Source organism: Sus scrofa, chromosome 17 (genome assembly GCF_000003025.6).
Source record: "Sus scrofa isolate TJ Tabasco breed Duroc chromosome 17, Sscrofa11.1, whole genome shotgun sequence".
Lineage (NCBI taxonomy): Eukaryota > Metazoa > Chordata > Mammalia > Artiodactyla > Suidae > Sus > Sus scrofa.
In genome coordinates this window covers 34,099,291-34,118,323 of record NC_010459.5, presented here as the reverse complement: position 1 = coordinate 34,118,323, position 19,033 = coordinate 34,099,291, and the positions used below count along the sequence as shown (strand labels likewise).

The 19,033-nt window shown below is 52.0% G+C and overlaps 1 protein-coding gene across 1 annotated transcript; it reads right to left on the bottom strand.

The window, feature by feature from the left end:
• On the bottom strand, positions 11,247-18,813 carry TMEM74B (transmembrane protein 74B). Its single transcript, XM_013985206.2, is given in 3 exon segments — positions 11,247-14,850; positions 14,853-15,068; positions 18,695-18,813. Coding segments are annotated over 2 exon segments (696 nt in total). The 5' UTR covers positions 15,028-15,068; positions 18,695-18,813; the 3' UTR covers positions 11,247-14,329.

Below are 19,033 nucleotides of genomic sequence, written 5' to 3'. Positions count from 1 at the left end.
AGTTGCAGCGCTATAAGAACAGAACGCATTTTGGATGTTATTATTAAGAACCAAATGTCAATACAAAAATCATGTTGCCGGTTTCCCACTCTTCTTTACTGCATGGCTCTTTCCATTTATGAGACTCGAGAGTTTGAATCTTTGAGGGTCTGAGTGACTCTTTCTACCCAGGACCTGTTCTTGCTTCTCACGCACCTTCCTTCATAAATTGCTTTGCTCCTGACACCAGTGAGATGGGTCCCAGTCTGGCTGCATGGATGAAAAGGAGTGACTGGAAATCCCATAGGCCACAAGGATGACTTTTACAAGGACAGGCACATTGCAGAAAGACTGCATCATTCTGAAAAGGGCAAAATCCTCCAGTTCCACTTGTCTGAGCCAGTCCTCTGGGTCCATCTGTGCCTGAGCAGTGACAGCCTATGAACAGAGGAATAAAGAGAACAGACCTGAAGGCTAATCTCTTTTTTGCCACTAACTTACTGAGTGACCCTAAGCAAGTCCCTTCCCTTCCCAGAGCCATGATGCCCACCTGTGTAATCTGAGGTGAGCCTTTCTGCTCTTAAGTGGTCTAATGTCTGCTTCTGTGTATGGTGACCCCTAGGAACTGGGGCAGAAGGAGAAGAAGGAAGGTTCAGGGCTTTGTGTGGTACCCGTGGGGCCCAGACACAAGCATAACAGAATAGTGCTGAACTTTGGGGCAGGTGGGGAGCCCAGCAAGGCAGAGGGCGGATGGAAGAGCTAGTGCTGCAGAAAACAACCCGGGAAGGCATTTTGCCCCCAGGGAGCCCCAGCCTCTGGCCCAACTGGCCTTTGGTGCTCTCCGGATCCTTTTCAGCCGGAGGCCTGGCAGATGTGGTCAGTGATGAACTCCTGTGCCAGAGTGGAAAGGGCACCATGGAACACCAGGCTCAGAGGCCAGAGAGCGAAGCACTAGTCACTTTCACCCCACAACTAGCAGTTCGGCCGTGAGTGGATCCTTTGGCTTCTTGGCTCCCTGGAGTCCTTCCCCTTAATTAGGATGTATTATTATTCTTTCATGGGCACAGGGCTACCAGAGCCTTCCTGTAGTATCTGCCAACATGCTGTAGCCTCGGCCTCTCTGCTCTGCCCAAGAGTGGGTTAGTGGTAAACTAAACAGGCGTATGTGCCCAGGGTCATTCCAAGAGGGAGGCTGGGCCTGGGTGGGGAGGCTAGCATGAGCGGGCTCCCTTGGCATTTCTGGCACTGGTTTCGTAAAAGACCACCCTGAAGTTTTTAGAACAGCTCTGCTCTGGAGAAAGACCCAGAGGTCCAGCAGAGCTACAGATGCAGTCATCAGTAACCCTCCTCAAGAGCAGGCAAATGGGTGGCATGTTTTTGTTTTGAGATTGGATCATACCTTCTACCAAAAGGTCTTGGGGCAGTTTGTTCATAAAAGCATTTTTTATTATAAAAAGCATTTAAAGGAACATCAGATCAGAGACCATCAGGCAAGCAAGGTAGGTAGGTAACTTTTGAGGACCCCGATTCAAGGAAAAGACAAGATTGAAACAATAAATTTGCCACTTAGATTTTCTAAGTAGCAAAGGTTGATAGGATAGTTGTACATAATTCTGTTTTCTAAAAACAGAAATTTTAATGATTCACATGCAGAATCAGTTTTGTTTGTTTTTTTTGGCTGTGCCCACAGCAAAGGAAGTTCCTGGGCTAGGGATTGAACCCAAGCCGCAGCAGCAGCCCGGCTGCTTAACCCTTGCACCGCAAGGGAACTCCCAAGAATCAGCCATTTTCTGAGTGGGTCTCCTTGCATCAAGGACACTGAGGAATACAGACAATGTCTTAGTTATGCCAGGTGGGGGCGGTGAATGGGGTCTTTAGGAACTTGCAGGTAAAGCCGTCAGCACACAGTGTATGCCTGCGCCACTTCCCTCCTTGCCACGATCATCACCAAGCAGCCAAAGGGAATGATTCAGGTATATATTGGAGCCTTAACAATAAATATCAGCACTTAATAACCTGTTCCTCTTTATTAAAAAATAACAGCTTTATTGAGATATAATTCACATCACCATAAAGTTCGTGTATTTTAATGTGTGCAGTTCCGTGGTTTTTAGAATATTCACAGTGTTGTGCATCCATCACCATATTTGATTGCTGAACATTTTCATCACCTCAAAAAGAAACCCCATACCCATTAACAGCCGGTCCCCATTCCCTCCTCCCAGCCCCGGGTAATCACTAGTTCGTTTTCTGTCGCTAAAGATTTGCCTATTCGGGACAGTTCTCATCTGTGGAAACACACAATATGTGGTCTTTCATGTCTGGCTTCTTTCACTTGACATTTTACTGTAGCATGCATCAGTAAATCCATTCCTTTTTCTGGCGGAATACTATTCCTTTATCCATTTGTCAGTTGAGGGACAGTTGTGTCCACTTTTTGGCTATTATGAATAAGGCTGTTATGAACATTTATGTACAAGTTTTTGTGTGGTCATGTGTTTTCACTTCTCTTGGGAGTGGAATTGCCAGATCCTATGGTAACTATATTTAACTTTCTGAGTTGCTGCCAGACTGTTTCCCAAAGTGGCAGTACCATTTTTTTACATTCCCACCAGCAGGATGTGAGGGTTCCAGTTATGCCACATTTTCACCAATACTTGCTAGTCCTCTTGTGTATAGCCATCCTAGTGAGTGTGAAGTGGTAACTCACTGTGGTTTTGTCCTCTATTTTAAGAAAAAAATTTTTGATCCAGGCCAAGCAAGGCGGAGACCAGAGACAGTCACCCTTGTGGAGCAGACTGTGGCTTCAGGAATAGCCACCGTGGGATGACCATGGCTAGTGAGCCACAGAGGAGTTGGGTTTGACTTTGGGGGATGGTTCAGGGCTAGATGTGACACAGGACAAGTCCTGTCTGTAGGGAAGTTGCCATGACCTTTCCAGGTCTAGCGAGATTCATGACATCACTTCATTGGTTTGAAATTTCTTGTTGATCCAGTGGCTTACAAGTAAAGTAAAGGTCTGGTTCTACATCTTTGTCTCTTGGTGAGTTGCCATAGACCACATGCAGGTCTCTGACAGTCCCCACACCCCACCTTCTCTTCCTTGCCTTGCCTCATTCCCAGTTCTTAGAGCTGGCTACATTTCTCATTGCATTGCATTTATCTACGCAGTCATGCGCTTCTGCAACTTCCAGGCCAGTACCTGATGACATATAGTTAGAAAACAGGTGCAATCCCCATAGCAACCTCATCCTTTGGACCCGAGCCTCTTTCATGACCTCCCTTTCTATTCTCATTAATGACATTCTGTTCTGTTGGTGATCCATGCCTCCTCATAGAAAATAAAAAACAGAATCTGTGGAGCAGTTCGTATCTGTCACCTAATCTTGTCTACATTGGTACAGTCCCAGTGAGACAGATCCCACCACCAAGGAGAGGAAAGACCCCACACATGCACATTCTCTTCTTTCTCTATTATGAAACTTAACATGCTTGTGAGCCACTGTTGACTTTTTTGCACCAAAAGATTCAAAGGCAGGCATCCAAGTCCCCAGCCCTTGTTTGTCCTTGGGATACCACAAGGCACACCCTCATTTACTCCAGCTGTGCTGGTCCCTGAATCTGACCCAGAGAGTGGATCACAAGAAGGAGTGGCAGGCAGTGAGGATAGCAGGCAGAAGAGTGGCAATAGCAGGGTGACCAAGGATAGACCCTAGAATGCAGACAGCTGCAGTGACATGAGGTTTGAACACCTCATTAGTGGCAGGGCCTGGTGGGAGGTGCAAAGTGGAAGGCCCAGTCTCTGCCTAGGCTGATAGTGCTGTCTAATAGAGGAGACTAGGTGACCATGGGACAGGCCATGTTCCATTCGAGCCACAGAAGGTAAGTAAGTAAGTGTTGTGAGTGTGACAGGAGTTCTGAGAGAGAAGAGAGCAAACAAACTTCTTCAGCTTTTTGAAACAAGGTTTGGATATAGACATCAGCAAGATCACATCGTCATTGCCTTGATCTGGAGGTCAGAAATTCCAGAGCCACACAGCAACCACCTAGATCTGCAGCAGGAAGTCAGTGCCCCTCATACTGCCACCCTGACCCCCACTCAGCTCAGTTCAAGTGCAAGCCTGACTTGCATGCATCTGAGAGTTGGAATCCATATCACCTCTCAAACTAATGCTGCAAGGGAGCCTGGGAAAATGTTCTTGTTCCCTTTTCCTGCCTCTCCCTTCAGGAAGGCACATTTGGGACAGAGGTCCCGTGTGTCTGTCTACTGCATGGGCTGTGATGTAGATGCGTACCACAGCCATGCTTCTCCAGCTTGCCCAGACCTGCCATCTCCTGAGATGCTTGCTCAAAGTACATAGTAGATCCTGGATTCCAACCCAGACCTAAATTGAAATCACTAGGGAAGGGCCTTAAAGTCCATTTTTTACAAGTTCATCAGTTGATTCATGTGACCAGGCCAATCTGAGAATTCCTGAGAAGGGAAGGCAAGAGTTCATCTTTGCTACTCAAACCAGCAGCACCAGGAGCATCACCTGGAAACTTGTTAGAAATGCATAATCTCAGGCCCCAGCCAGGCTTATTAAGTGAGATTCTTCATTGTAACAAGTTGCCCAGGTGATTGATGTGCACTTTTCAGTTTGAAACTCTCTGGTGTACAAACTTTATATATTTTTCCTTCACCTAGATATCAGGTGGAAAGAATCAAGTCAAGTCAGTTCATGGATAATATGATCAATGCATGCAGGAACCCCCTCATTTTAAGTTTTTCCAGTTTTAGCCCCTGTAACTTCTCCATTAGTTCGCCCATACCACTCAAATGTATTTCATATGTTTTACAATATGCACGTACCCTTGTAAAATAGCACGTTGTATCTTCATAACAACCATGAGATACTATCCTCATTTTCTTGACCAGAAAAAGAAGGTTTGGAAAGGTTCAGAAATTTGCTCAAGGCCAAACAGGAGTCTCAGAATCAGGCAGGCATGGGTGTGACTTCCAGCCTTCCCTTGCCTTGTGTGTGGCCTTATCTGGAAAATGAGCATTGCCTCTACTTTCAGGATTGTTGCTGGAGTCAACCAAATAAGGTGTCTTATAAATAGCAAGAGCTCGGTAGGTGCCAGCTATCATTATTACTGAGGCCATATGGGTAGATAAGACTGGGGGCTCATGGAGTTCCCGTTACGGCACAGCAAAAACAAATCCAGCTAGTAACCATGAGGTTGTGGGTTTGATCCCTGGCCTCACTCAGTGGTTTAAGGATCCAGTGTTACCATGAGCTGTAGTGTAGGTGGCAGACATGACTCAGATCCTGCATTGCTGTGGCTGTGGTGTAGGCCTGCCACTGTAGCTCCAACTAGACCCCTAGCCTGGGAACTTAGGCTGCCGTCCAGTGCAGAAAACAAGCACAGATCTGGTGCCCCTGGTGTGCTAGGCTTCTGGTCTCATGTTGTACACCTAACTATTCCCAAGATAAACACTGTTAGTAGCATTAGTGGAAGTGGCGCTGGGCTTATCCCTCCAGGGGTGGCAGAACTGTGATGGGGACCTGGGTCAACCTAGTTCTAAAACCAGTGGTTTTTTTTAGTAGAACTGCTGTACTTAGTTCTCACCCCTTGTCCAGATGAGGAGTATGGCAAAACGCATTCCTAAAGCTGGAAAACCAAGTCAGGACTTGGATGCAAAAGGGGCAATGCTGCATAACCCCCCAGGATGGTCTAGGACTCCTAAGTCAGTCCTGTTGGTAAAGTATGTCTCATGTTTCTGAGCACTTCTATCTATAGCCACAGCACCCAAACACCCAGGTAAGGAACATCCGAAAGCACCCAGCCCAATCCCCACGCCACAGAGAAAGGAACAGATCCACAAAGCCGCTCTGTAAGGGTGAGCTGATGAGAGACTCCACTGGGCCACAGAAATGGCCTTGGGCTCTGTGCAAGGCTTTGTCACCTGACCCCAAAGGATGCTCACCCCAGCCTTCTGAATTTTTCTGAGCTACTTTCTCCATTGAACAAGTGAAAAAGCAGACCCAGAGCAGTTGAGTGACCTTCCCAAGGCCACAAAGACCACAGAAATCCTAGCCCAAGGCTTTCCTACTAGACACTACCCCACACAGCCGTGTTGCTTTCTGGGTAACCAAAATACGAGAATCCTCCTCCCTCGCTCTTCCTTTTCTCCTCTCAGTGAAGCTGTGTCAAGAGGAAGGTGCCATACAGGTTCAGCACCCTGGCCAGCGCCCTCCTCTACGCAGCTGCCTGAGGCAGCCTCTGGGCGGGGTAGGCTAGTATCTGCTGCTCCCCAATCCAGGATGGCCCTCCCCTGGGAACAGGCAGGCATCCCTAAAAGAAGGGCACCTGGACCTAGGAATCCCTCCTCCAAGACAGAGCCCTGTCCTCCCTCTATCCCCTTCACATTTGAATCACAAGAGCACAGTTTCATCCCGTGGGCTTCTTGAAGCCTATGAAGAAGAGTGGGGCCTGAGCCATGGGGCCCCTGGGCAAGTCCCACCCCTCCCTTCGTCCCCCCCCCCGTAGTAAAACGGGAATAAAGGCAGGCTTGACTCCCTCCAAGATCCTGCTGCTGATCTGTGTGATTCCACAATTTAAGTAGGTCATGGGCTTGACTGAGTTCAGTGCTGCCTCAACTGTCCCCTTCTCTCTCCCACAGAGCTTTCCAATTCATTTCTAAACCACAAGCCTCCAAGTAGCAATCCACAGCCCAGATCCACAAACATACACTGACTGGCCTGCATATTACTGAGCCTTGACTCTGCTATTTACCAGTGACCATGGGAAAGTCACTTAATCTGCCTGTGCCTCAGCTTCCTCATCTGTAAAATGGAAGTAATAATAGCACCTGGTCTCCAAGATGGTTGTGAGATTTAAGTGAGCTAGTAGATGTAAAGACTTAGAAGAGTGCCTGGCATAGAAAGAACACTCTATTTCATGAAAAATTTTGATGGCCTAATGTGTGTACCCCGTAACAGGTTCACTGGAATGTACAAACATGAAGTGTTTGCTTTGGTCCAGTTGACCTCTGTCAAACCCCCTTCTCATCTCAGCATCTAGGTCCCAACCAATAACAAACTGGTTGCTTAGCTTTCCAACTCAGTCCCAGTCCCGTTTAAAACTTTCCAACTTACATCCAGTTCCAAGAGATCTCCCCTGACCTCTCTTGAACCCTTGCTCCTCCACTATGGTGGGGTGTGGAGAAGGAAGGGAGAAAAATAACGTATCTCTTCCCCAGCCATGATGGTTGGGTGGGATGGGAGGTGCTCCTACTCTGCTTGGTACAGGGGTTTCCGTTTGTTTTCTGATGCTGGGGTCTTCAGTAGACAACATGCATAATTTGGGGTGCTGTTGAGAGCTCTGTCCTGGACTCTAGAGAGTGATAACGGTCTCTCTCCAGTCCACCGGAGGCCGTCAGCCCATATGCTCCTGGAGGAATATGCTGGGCTGCCTACCACCTGTGCCGCCCCCAGCTCCAGCCTACCCTTTCCTGCCTCTCAATCTTGAAGCCTTGGAACACTAGGGTCCTCCACTGCCTTCAAGGGCCTCAGAACACTGAGAGGGGGTGCAGGCCTGCCCTTTGTCCTCTCTGATTCCCAGCACCATCATGCCTTCAAGCCAGCATGGGCTGTTCCCACAAGCCTCCCACATCAGAAATTCTCTGGGTCAGAAATAGACCTCGTCTCCATGTTCACAATCACCTGTGAGTCCGAGAAGGTACTTATCAAGCCCTTTCAAGAATTCTTTCCTGGAGTTCCCATCATGGCTCAGGGGAAACGAATCTGACTAGTATTCATGAGGATGCAGGTTTGATCCCTGGCCTCGCTCAGTGAGTTAAGGATCCAGCATTGCTGTGAGCTGTGGTGTAGGTCTCAGACATGGCTCGGACCTGGCGTTGCTGTGGCATAGGCTGGCAGCTACAGCTCCAATTCAACCCTTAGCCTGAGAACCTCCATGTTCCACAGGTGTGGCCCTAAAAAAGGGGGGGAAAAAAAAGAATACCTTCCTGAGTTCCCTTATGGTGCAGCAGGTTAAGGATCCAGCATTGTCACTGCAGCAGCTTGGGTCACTGCTGTGGCGTGGGTTTGATCCCTGACCTGGCAACTTCCACATGCCATGGGCATGGCCAAAACAAGAATAATTTCCTTACTTTCGTCATCTGTTTGTCATCTCTTTGGTGCTATACCTCCAAAACCTAGCACAGAATGGTGCTCTAGTCTTTGCTGGAAGAATAAAAGATCTTGGATGGGAAACACTCAAGTGGTCTGCAGGCCTCGTAGCTCAGTGAGCCTCCACCTGGGAGGCAGTCTAGTCCACTTCCTGAGGACACCCCCATCTCTATGAGTGACACTTAGTAAGCCCTGGACCAGGGAGGGGGTTTTGGATGTCTGGCCCCAGCAGGTGGCCTCTCATTGGACACTCCCTTGTCCTCAGTTCTGGCGTGTCACAATTCTCAGGCAGTGGGATAATCCCTTTCAGCATCCTTTTACCCATATAAACGTCCAGATGTCCAGCTGCTCTTGAAAAATCAGGAGCCCTGGCAACCCAGAGCCCATCCACCACAGGGCAACAGCCAGCCAGCTGGAGCAGGCGCCCCTTTAACCCTGCCACTGCTGTTCAACACCAGCTGCTTCATTCGTGAATGTCACCTGCCAAGCTTTACAGGCATTTGCTTTGGGGCCCCTGCTTTCATCTCTGACGGGGGAGTGTGGAGGCTCTCAGAGGAGAGTCAGGTGGCTGGTAGGTGAGTCAGCAATAGTAGCAACTCACCTGTGGGTGCCTGACCCTCAGGAGTGGCTTTGAAAGAAGATATAGACACAGGAATGAAAAAAGAGGTTAGGGAGAGACTGGACAAAGAGAAGAACTGGGAGAGAGGGAGGGAGGGAGGGAGAGAGAGAGCCTTTTCTGAATGTCCTTTACCCTAAGTCATTATTGGCTCAGATGCCCCGCCACCCGGAAAGAGGTTGGCATGGCAGCCGTCTTCTTCCCCTGTCCTCCCTGTTCCCCTGGGGCCCACTTTCCTGCCAGAAGATCCTTCCGTTCACTAACCTTCCCCCAGGCCCAGGAGAGCAGCAGCTGCCACCTCAACCTTGGCAGCTCAGGGGCTGAGAAGGGGCAGGCTACAGAGATGGAGACACATCCTCTGGCTGCAGCTGGAGACCACAGTCCCATGGACTAGCCTCCCCAGTGCCAGCGTCACCCCTACAGTGCCCGTGCCATCAAAAGATTCTTCCTGCCACACACATCTGCAAGCACTCACAGGGCTAACAGTGAGCTCTCACCATGCACCAGCCCCCAGGTATGTGCTAGTCCAGTATAAACTCTAAATCCTCACAACAACCCTGTGAGTCAAGGACTGTGGCTGTCCCAGTCTAGAAATGAAATGCAAGCCCCCTGCACTTCGGCACGCCTCATCTCAACACTCCAGTAGCCCAGAACCCACAGGCCTGCCACCCTCCCCTCCCCCTCCCCGGTACACACCAGGCTGTTTCATGCCTCTGAGCCTCTGCTCAGGCTATTCCTCTCTGCCCAGAATACCTTTCCTGCCCCCATTCTCACCCCACACTGGATACTGCCACACTGTTTAAGAATCCTGTTCGGTATCACCCCTTCCAGGACCGCCTTCTCTGACCCCAGCTTAATCAGATACCTCCTCTGTGCCACCACCTTCACCCACCTGGCCACACATACACAGCCCTCTCTGCACTGTCCTTTTTCCCCAGACAGTTCGTGACCAACTCCAGTGCAGGGCCCCTGTGTCCCCAAGGTGCCTCACCCAGGGAAGAATGCAGATTAGGTGTGAATAACAACAAATGAATAATTCGGTGAATTACTAAGTACCAGGCACTTAGTGCTTTACAGGTGTCATCTCATGTACTACTCACTCTGCCTTATGGGGAAGGTGCTGTCAGTTAGATGAGGAAAGAGCGGCTCAGGGGAATTCAGAATCCATTCATCAGACTCCAGAACCAGAGCCCTGATACTGTTACATGATGGGCAATCCTCAGTGGACTCCCTACATAAGGAGCTTTGCCCCCAAGCCCTCTGAGACTGGAGTACGGAGAAAGCTCAGAAGTGCTCTCCCCATCCCTACCGGCCCCCCCCATCGGGAGGAGGGAGACAGTAATCCCGCCCCCTTGGTACCATTCAGATCTCCTGGGCCTGCCTATCTGCTGAAGGACAACCCACCCAGGAACAGGTTGGTCTGGGAAGAGGGTGCTGGTGCCAAAGAAAAGGAGATTCAGCAAGGCCAGGGTTGCTGTCATCTTTAGCCAGCTCTGGTCCTTGGGGCACGGGTTCTCCTCCAAGGAGAGGGGTTGGAAGCCTGAGAGCCTCTTGACTAAACCCAACTCCACTATGCTCTTCCCTGAAGAGACTCAACACCAGACCAGCAAATGCTAACATACCTCCACTGACAAGAAGCTCCCTACCACACCAACCCAGGCAAGATCTGAGCAAGCTTCTCCTTCCTTAGCTGAAACTTAACCTCCTCAGGGGACCTCAAGAGGAGTCCCTGCTCCAGGAGAAAGCAACGGACCCAACAAGAGGACATCTCCTTGACTCTGCCAGTGCCACGGACACTCCCCTCTCCTCCCCTACAGAACCCTGCCTCCTGTGGCTTCTTCATAATGCCTCCTTTCCTCCCCTCATCTTGCTCCTCCAAAGCTCTCCAGACATGGCACCATGGTCTTAACTTTGGAAAGCCCTCTTCTTATGTATCCTGACCCCTCAGTTCCCAGAGAAGGAGAAGTGGGAAGGTTTCCAGTCTCACTCTGGAGCATCGGAGAGGTAGAGTGACTTGCACAAAGGGCCACAGGGAAAGAGTGTCTACCAGGCAGAAGGAGCAGCAAGTGCAAAGGCCCTGCGGTAGGAGCATTGCCTGACAATACTGAATGTGCCTGTAAGGAGATGAGCGTGGCTGCAGCGGCATGAGCAGAGGCTAGGGTGGGAGATAAGGTCGGAGAGGCATAGGCACCAAACTGTGTAGGACTCTTAGAGGCCACTGTGAGGGAGGGACCTGAAGCTTATGCAATGTAGGAAGCCATCCTTTTTTAAAAAATCAAAGTTAAAAATAAAATTTGAGAGTTCCCGTCATGGCTCAGTGGTAACGAACGACTAGTATCCATGAGGATGTGGGTTCGATCCCTGGCCCCACTCAATGGGTTGGATCTGGAGTTGCCATAAGCTGTGGTGTAGGTCGCAGATGTGGCTCGGATCTGGTGTTGCTGTGGCTGTGGTGTAGGCTGACAGCTGCAACTCCAATTCGACCCCTAGTCTGGGAACTTCCATATGCGGCAGGTGAGGCCCTAAAAAGACAAAAATAAAATTAAAAATAAATAAAAATAAAAGTTTGACTCAGGGCCTTGGAAGGAGCCTGTGCAAGTGACAGGCCTGGATGGTAAATCCACCCTGGACTGGCGAGAATGGTGGCTTTTGCCTGGAGAGGGAGGGAGGGAGCCATAGGAGCAGACAACCTGACCCAATTAACCTTTGAATAGGATCCATCTGGCTGCAGAGTGGAACACGAACTGGGGCGGAGGGTGGGCAGGAGCGGAATTAGGACACTGATGAGCAACCCAGACCAGGCAGCAGGGGCCAGATTCCAAAGGGGAAACCAATGAAATGGGCTGACGGGTAGGGGGAAAGGAGAGAAGAAAGTCAAAAGGGTCAACTCTCTGCTGTTTTAGGCCCAATCCAGTTCCCCCCAACTGGGGTGGGCAGAATACTGATTATGGAGCCTGGACCTCTACCTTATCTCTGACTTGCACCCCCAGCCCACCCCTCCAGCACCAGGAGGCCGAGGCCAAACTTTCATTCCTCTTGCTTCACAAAGAAAACAATACTTAAGATGCTCAGAGTGGTAAAGTAACTTGCCCAAGGTCACACAGCCAGTAAATGACAGACCACAGTTTCAAGCCCAGGCTTTACCAACTCCAAAACCAACATCTGTCCCAATACTCCAGGCAAATTGAGGTCTGGGGACCCTAGTAGCATGTCAGGTGGTAGATGCAGTTTCTGAAGGTGAAATACATTCCAGCTACCACAGGGTCCCCTAGGACCACTTCACAGCTACCCTCAAAAACGTCTGCAAAGAAAGCTCCCGGCACCCTGTGCTACGCTCCTTCCTAAGCCTGATCCACTGGCTGGGAATTCTCAGCTATAATCTTGGGGAAATGCTTTTGGCATCACTCAAGTTTTCTTAATTCATTGACAAACTAATGATTGCCTCCATCCATGTCACACATTTTCTAGAGGAGTTTCTGCATTAGGATGCAAAGCTGGTTTCTCTGGCTTAGAGAAAAACCTGAGATTCCTGGGATTTAATCTTCTAACAAACAGATTTAGCCCCTAAAAACAATACACTGCATTTAAACCGATAGGAATGGATGGTCCCAGATGCATCCGCTCAACAGGTTTAGTCTCCAAATATGAGTCCCCCACTGTCACAATAATCATTTGGCTTAGATTGATATTTTTTATTATTATCATTATGGATTTGAAAGCTTTTAGCCCATCATTTGGGATGTTGGAGTCTACCTCCTAGAATGGCTCATGCCACTCTCTGTACCCACTGCTCGCTTGGAGCCTTGACTTATTTATCTTTCACCACCTAGAGGCATTGTTCTGTGGCATGTAGAAGTTCCTGGGCCTGGGATCGAACCCATGCTGCAGGTGTGGCCTGCACCACACCTGCGACAACGCTGGCTCCTTAACCTGCTGCACCACACGGGAACTTCCAAAGAGGCTTTGTTCTTTTCAAACCACACCCCTTCAACACCAGTAACAGAACCTGGCAGGCGGAGCTCGACAGCACTTGTCCCTTCCAGCCCTCCCCCCAACCCTCTGCTCCGGTGAAACCAGCCAGCAGGAACAGAGATTTGATCCGTCATAGAAGGTGTGAGGTTACACTGCCCAGATGTTCAACCTACTGGCCTGAAGGCTCAGGTTACAGATAATCAGAGCTGCTCTAACCTACAGGCCCCAGGCCCACTCCCCCCTCCCCCACCCCCACCAAAAGCAAGTTAGCATCCTTGATCCTTGGCCCACAGGACCAACCAACATGGAGAAAGAAGGACATGCCTGGGGTCAGGAGGTTCACTGAAATGACCCCTTTAGAATCCTCACCTCTAGGGCCCACTTCCTTTCCTTCTCAGTAGGTTAAAAGAGAGTCTGGATGGAGCCTGAAAACACTCGACAAGAGAAGCAGAACAAACGGTGATCAATATGGGGCTAGAGTTTCCTGGCCACCAGAATGTAGATTTCTCCCCAGATAAAGTGGGGCTGCACTTCACTGCTGGGGTCAGGGGCGGGGATGTTAGGGGAAGAAGATCACAAATTCAGCATTAAATTTTTTTTTTTCTTTTTCTGTTACTTGCATAGGGTCAGGCCCAAGAAACATACTCAGAAGGAGCGGATAATGAAGCCCACACCATGTCCCTAAAAATATAGCACAGCCCTCAGCCTCTCTTGTTTGAGAGAATCCCCTGTCCAGGGAGTGAGTGAAACTGGGTGCATGACTTTGTAAAATGTGTGCTAAGATCTAGCCGCAGCAGGTAATTCGATCCCAAGGCCAAAAGCAGGCTATAAGAAACTTCGAACGTAGCCTGGCCTAACCTGGGGACGCAAGGGGTCCTTTAGCAGGACCAGGTGAGATGCTGACTCTCCGAGAGTGATGGCCACCAAAAGGTCAGAAAATGACACGGAGAAGGATCAGCACCTGCCAGACACGCCCCTCCCCTGAGAGTGGCCAGATGCAGATACCTGGCTCCCACTGTACACAGGAGTCCCTAAGGCAGAACTGGAGGGGCCCAAGGGATCAGCCACGCCAGGCCTCTCATATCAGGGTCAGGAGGACTGAGGCCTGGAGAGGGGAGGTCATCCCAGTGCTGGCTCTGTCCCTCATCAGGAAGCCACCTCCCACCTTAGATGGTTGGGGCTTCATGAAAGGGGTCCCTCCAAAGTCGCCCAACACCCATATGTGGCTGAGGAGGACAGCAGAGATCCCGGAATTCCCCCGGGCACAGGGAACAGGATGGGCAGCCTTTCAAACAGCTCTCGCTCCTCGGAAATGCCAAGAAACCTCATCCTCCAAGGGCAGCAGTTTCCAAACTTTTGTATTTTTAGCAGCAGAAGCCATCCTTCAAACAAAACCTTATGCCAAACCTCAAGCTACGAAACAGATCAGGGGCTGCTCTCCCCAGGAGCCCGGACCAGGCCCCAGGCTCCCCCTCCAGCACCCATGACTCCTTCCACAGGGCCCTCTGCAGAGCTCAGTCTGAAACCCAGACTTGGGGGCCTCGTAGCCTGGAAGCTGAAGCAGCCAGATAGGGTGGGCTCTTACTTAAGACCCCTGGCAGGTGTGGCAAGTCTCTGGGATGGGGATGACTTCGTTCTCCACCAGGGCCTGGCCCCCATCCCCACTGAGCTGTCTCATGCGCAGGTTGATGGAGCCATAGGTCTTTCTGGTGCCCCTGCCTGGCACGAAGGTCGGCCTCCGGTACAGCTCGCCCTTGCACAGAGAGACCATCAGCAGCACAGACAAGAGCATGCCGCCCACCGTGAGCAGCCCCAGGCCTGCGATGATGCACTTGTCCAGGTGGGAGCCCAGGCGGGCGTAGTACATTTCCAGCCGTTCCATCTCCCGTGCCGACACTGTGTCTGGGTTGACGCGGGCCTCGCGGGGGATGGCGTACGCGGTCACCACCAGCAGGATGCCGCTCACCAGGAAAACCAGGGCAGAAACAAAGCCGTAATCCACCGGGCGGCTCACGGGCTCCAGGCCTGGCCCCTCTTCTGAGCGCAGGGACAGATCGTCCCTCTGGGACCGCAGCTGTGAAGGGACGCCCCCCGGGGGGCTGGGGAACTGCCCAGTCTGGTGTCCCCAGGGTTCTGGAAATGGGTCTCCTGCTCCTCGGAGGAGAAACAGGCATTCTCCACACCCTCCCGGCGAGGGGTCGCTGGACCCAGGGGAGCTGGTCTCCTTGGGGCCTGGGGACCGTTGCTCAGTGTCTTCAGTTCCAGACCAGGGGGAGATGCCATTGGGAAGGCGGGCCCCGGCTCATCCCTCGGCCCCTTGGCAGCTAGAAGAGAAAACAGAAAGTCAGTGGCATTTAACAAACCTCAACCAAGAGCTGGGAGCAATGCGAAGGTGAGTCCGGCACGGTTCCCACCTGGAGGAGCCTGCCACCGCTGGGGGACAGGGGGAAACGGGGAGGCAGGGAATAAGACAGTGACAGAGCAGTGCCTCCTAATCCTGGCCAGGATCCCACTTCCCCGCTGGTGGGCATCTGGCTTTGAGCCATTCCCATGTCCCCTCGGGGCCTCAGTTTCCCCATATATTAAATGACAATAATACTTCTACTCCCTACATCATGGGGCTGATGTAGGGATTGAGATAACCTATAGACAGTACTCAGAACAGTCAGTGTTCAGTAGGTATCAGCAGTGAGCTGTTATTCTAACGCAGGGAATCTAAATAGAGTAGATACCAGGTTCTAATCCCAGCTTCGCCACTGGATTTTGGTCAAGGGATGTGACTTTGCAGATTCAATTTTCTCACCCATTAAATGGGAATAAGCAAAATGCCTCCTCCATAGGGTTGTTGTGAGGACTGCATAAAATAAGACATGTAAGGCCGCCATCAGTTCCATTAATGGACACTGTTGTGATGAAGTGACTGGGGCCAGGAGAAGGGGTAGAGATGAAAGTGGTTGTGGGGACAAAGAGGACAAAGTTAGGACAGCTTCTGGGAGTTGGGAGCATTTGAGCCAGACCTCCAAGGATGAGTGAGAAATCCCTAGGCAGAGAAGCAGGGACAAGGGCACTGTGGAGAGGGGGAGGGGGTGGCTAAGAAGTCAGCAGGGGACCAGCTCTCTAAGGACTCTGAAAACCAGGGCCAGGGAGGCAAGGTGCAGGGGCCGGCAGGGCTGACATCTGCCTCGGTTTCAGAAAGCTCTCTCTGGCTGCTGAGGGGGAGGACAGATGGGGCGAAGAGGAAGAGGGTGGAGGCCAAGGGTCCAGGGAGGAAGCTAACGTGGTCAGGCGAGGCCTGGATGGTGACTGAGAGGCAGAGAGAAAGGAGCTTATTTGAGAGCCATGACTGAGGTGCAAGCCAGATGTCCTTCTGTAAACGGGAGATGGGAGGACCTGGATAAGGATGAGGACGACGGAGAGGGAGCTGGGGAGAAGCAGGGAGGGGTACTCTCTGCTCAAAGAGGAGCTGCCCTGCGCAAGCACCTGAGCACACACTCGCACAGACAGACAGAGAGCACGTGTGCCAAAAGATACCTTACAGCCCGTGGGCCATATTTGGCTCAAAGAAGTTTTGCTTCTTTGGTTTCTGGTCTGATTTTTTTTTTTTTTTTTTTTTTCCTGAAGCAGTTGCCAATGGATAAAAAGCAAAAGAGTTCGCACTTTTAATGATGGAGTCCTCCCTGGGGCAGATCCAGTGCTTCCCCCTTCCCCCAGCCCCGCACAGCCCCCACCTGGCACATAGAACTCCTGATCTCACAGCAGAACTATTCTGTTCCCCCTAGACATCCATGGGTGTCCTGTGGGTGCAAAGACCCAGGGCCCCAGGCACCCAGACCCAGTCCCCAAACCGCAGAAACACCCCTAGGTGCAGAGCGGCTCACAGGCCCTGGTGTGTCTACACACATGTACACAAGATTCTAGACCTTTCTCTGCATCCCCCTGCCCGAGTTTATTTTCCAGTACTCTGTGCTTCAGTGTGTGTGTGTGTGTGTGTGTGTGTGTGTGAGAGAGAGAGAGAGAGAGAGAGAGTAAATGAATGAAGTGGAAAGTGAATGAAATGAATGAATGAATGAAATTCAAAGAGCCTTAGTGCAAGTAGGCACGTTTTTCGATCTTTCTGATCTTCCTTCCAACATGGACTTGCATCAGACACCTCCTCTTAGCACACACAGAGCCTTTCATCTGAGTACAAAGCCTGTTTCCACTTACAACCCATCTCTATCACCACGTCCCTCTTTCCTGAGGTCCAATTTAATAAATGTTTACTGAGCACCTACAGTCCCCATTGAGCACTTCACTCAGGAGTATCCTGTCTAATCCTCACGAGCCCCACAAACAGGAATTACTATCTCCATTTTACAAAACGTGCCCAAGATCCCATGGCATGGATGTAGGGGCCAGGAGCTGAATGCAGGTTCCCCAAGAATTATCACCTAAGAGCCTGCAAACCCACACACTCTTGCACCAGTGGCATCACTCCGCCCTGCCTCCCTGGCTCTTCCAGGCCTCACCTGTAGATTCTCTACTGTCTGCCACTGTTTACAGCAACCATGAGCAGCTTGAGGGCACGTTTATGTCTGGGTCCTCAGCCCCCTGCTCAGGGCTTGGTACAGCCAGCCCTCGGGAATGATTCGAAGGCCCAGGCAGACATCCTTCTCACTTGCAGGATGGGCCAGGCTCTGCCCATGCTGCTCCCACTTTCCAGTAAACCAAGAGGAGAGGTATGTTCATTGGCTTTTCAAACTCTTGGCAACAAAAGCATGTTCCTGAGTGCCCAGCCACTAACAGGGACTGGCAGTCACGTCTCTGGCTCAGTTGGTGTCCAGATGTGGTCCCCCACCCAGGTCTTTAGCATCCTCCACCGAACTCAGCCCCCAGAGTGGCTTAGGAACTCCCTTCTCAGACCAGCACACTGATGCTTCCATATCCCAGAAGAAACCCAGAGCACCCAAATTCTGGGAGTAGGGCTCTCTCTAACCCGGCAGGAACCCAAAACTTTTTCCTTAGGATACCAGTGGGGATAGGGTGAGGGTAGAGAAAAGGAAGGTTCCCTCTCACCCAGAGTTGCAATGTGTCACACACAGGTTCAGAAACACCCACCACTTACACAAGGGTCCATTATCCTGTCAATTACCCCAAACTTAAGCAGAAACAGACAAGCTGACAATGACTCTAGTGTCCAGGCTCACTCCGCACAACTGTATCAGTTAGACTCCAATGTCATCTGCAGTCCAACAGGACCTGAAAGGCACACCCGGGTTCCACACTCATACCCCCAAGAGGCTTTTTCCACATTCAGCATGCACAGACTTGGGAAGCTACGCAGTGACCCACAGATCCACAGACCACACTAGCACCCGGACCCCAGGAAGGGACAAGGCACACACACGCGCGCGCACACACACACACACACACAGAGTAAACTACCCACAGGACTGCCAAGATCTAAGCCATACCCACCAAGATCCACTCTGGCCCAGCACCCCACCCACTGGTGCGCACTAACAAGCGGGAAGACAGACGCACAGCGGGCGTGGGTGAAGCTTCACAAAACCCAATCGATAGACTCACGCACGAGTTGTACACAAAGCCTCGGGCGCGCATATACGTCCACGCTGTTATACCCAAAGTTCTGCGCAGAAAGCCCCAGCATCCAGGCTGCCCGCCACACCCGCGCGCCCGCCAGCCAGCAGCTCACGCCCCCTGCTCCTGCCCTTGACCACAAACATCGCCGGGCCGGGCCGGGCCGAACCGGGCCAGGCGGCGCCGGTAGCAAGCCGGTCAGGCGGCCCAGGGAGGCCGGGCTCCGCGAGGACCGGCGTGCGCCCGGGTTCCCCAGCCGCGTGTCCTTCGGCCGGGCCGCGAGGTCAGGCTAGCTCTCCTTGGCCGCCCCTCCCCGACTCCGGCCCTCGGCCTCCCGCCGCCCCCCGCAGTCCCCTTCTGGCGTGCGTACCTGTGCTGGGCCTCCCTCCCCGCCTCCCCACGCGGGAGGCGAGGACGCTGGGCAGCCGCCGGGCGACGGCGAGGGCGCGTCCTCTCCGGGCGCCCACCCGCCTTCCCGCAGCCGGCGCCCGCCCGCCGGTGTCTGTGCTGCGGCGCAGTCCGGGAGGGAGCGGGCCCAGCCGCCGCCGCCGCCGCCGCCACCTCGTCCTCCTCGGCTCCCGCCCCCTTCCCGGCCGGGCCCGGCCCAGAGCCGCTGCCGAGGCGCACGTACCTGCTCGCGCCGCGCGTGGCTGTACCGCGGCGGCCTCGGCCGCTGGGGGCTCCGAGGAGGGAGGGACTGCGAAGGGGC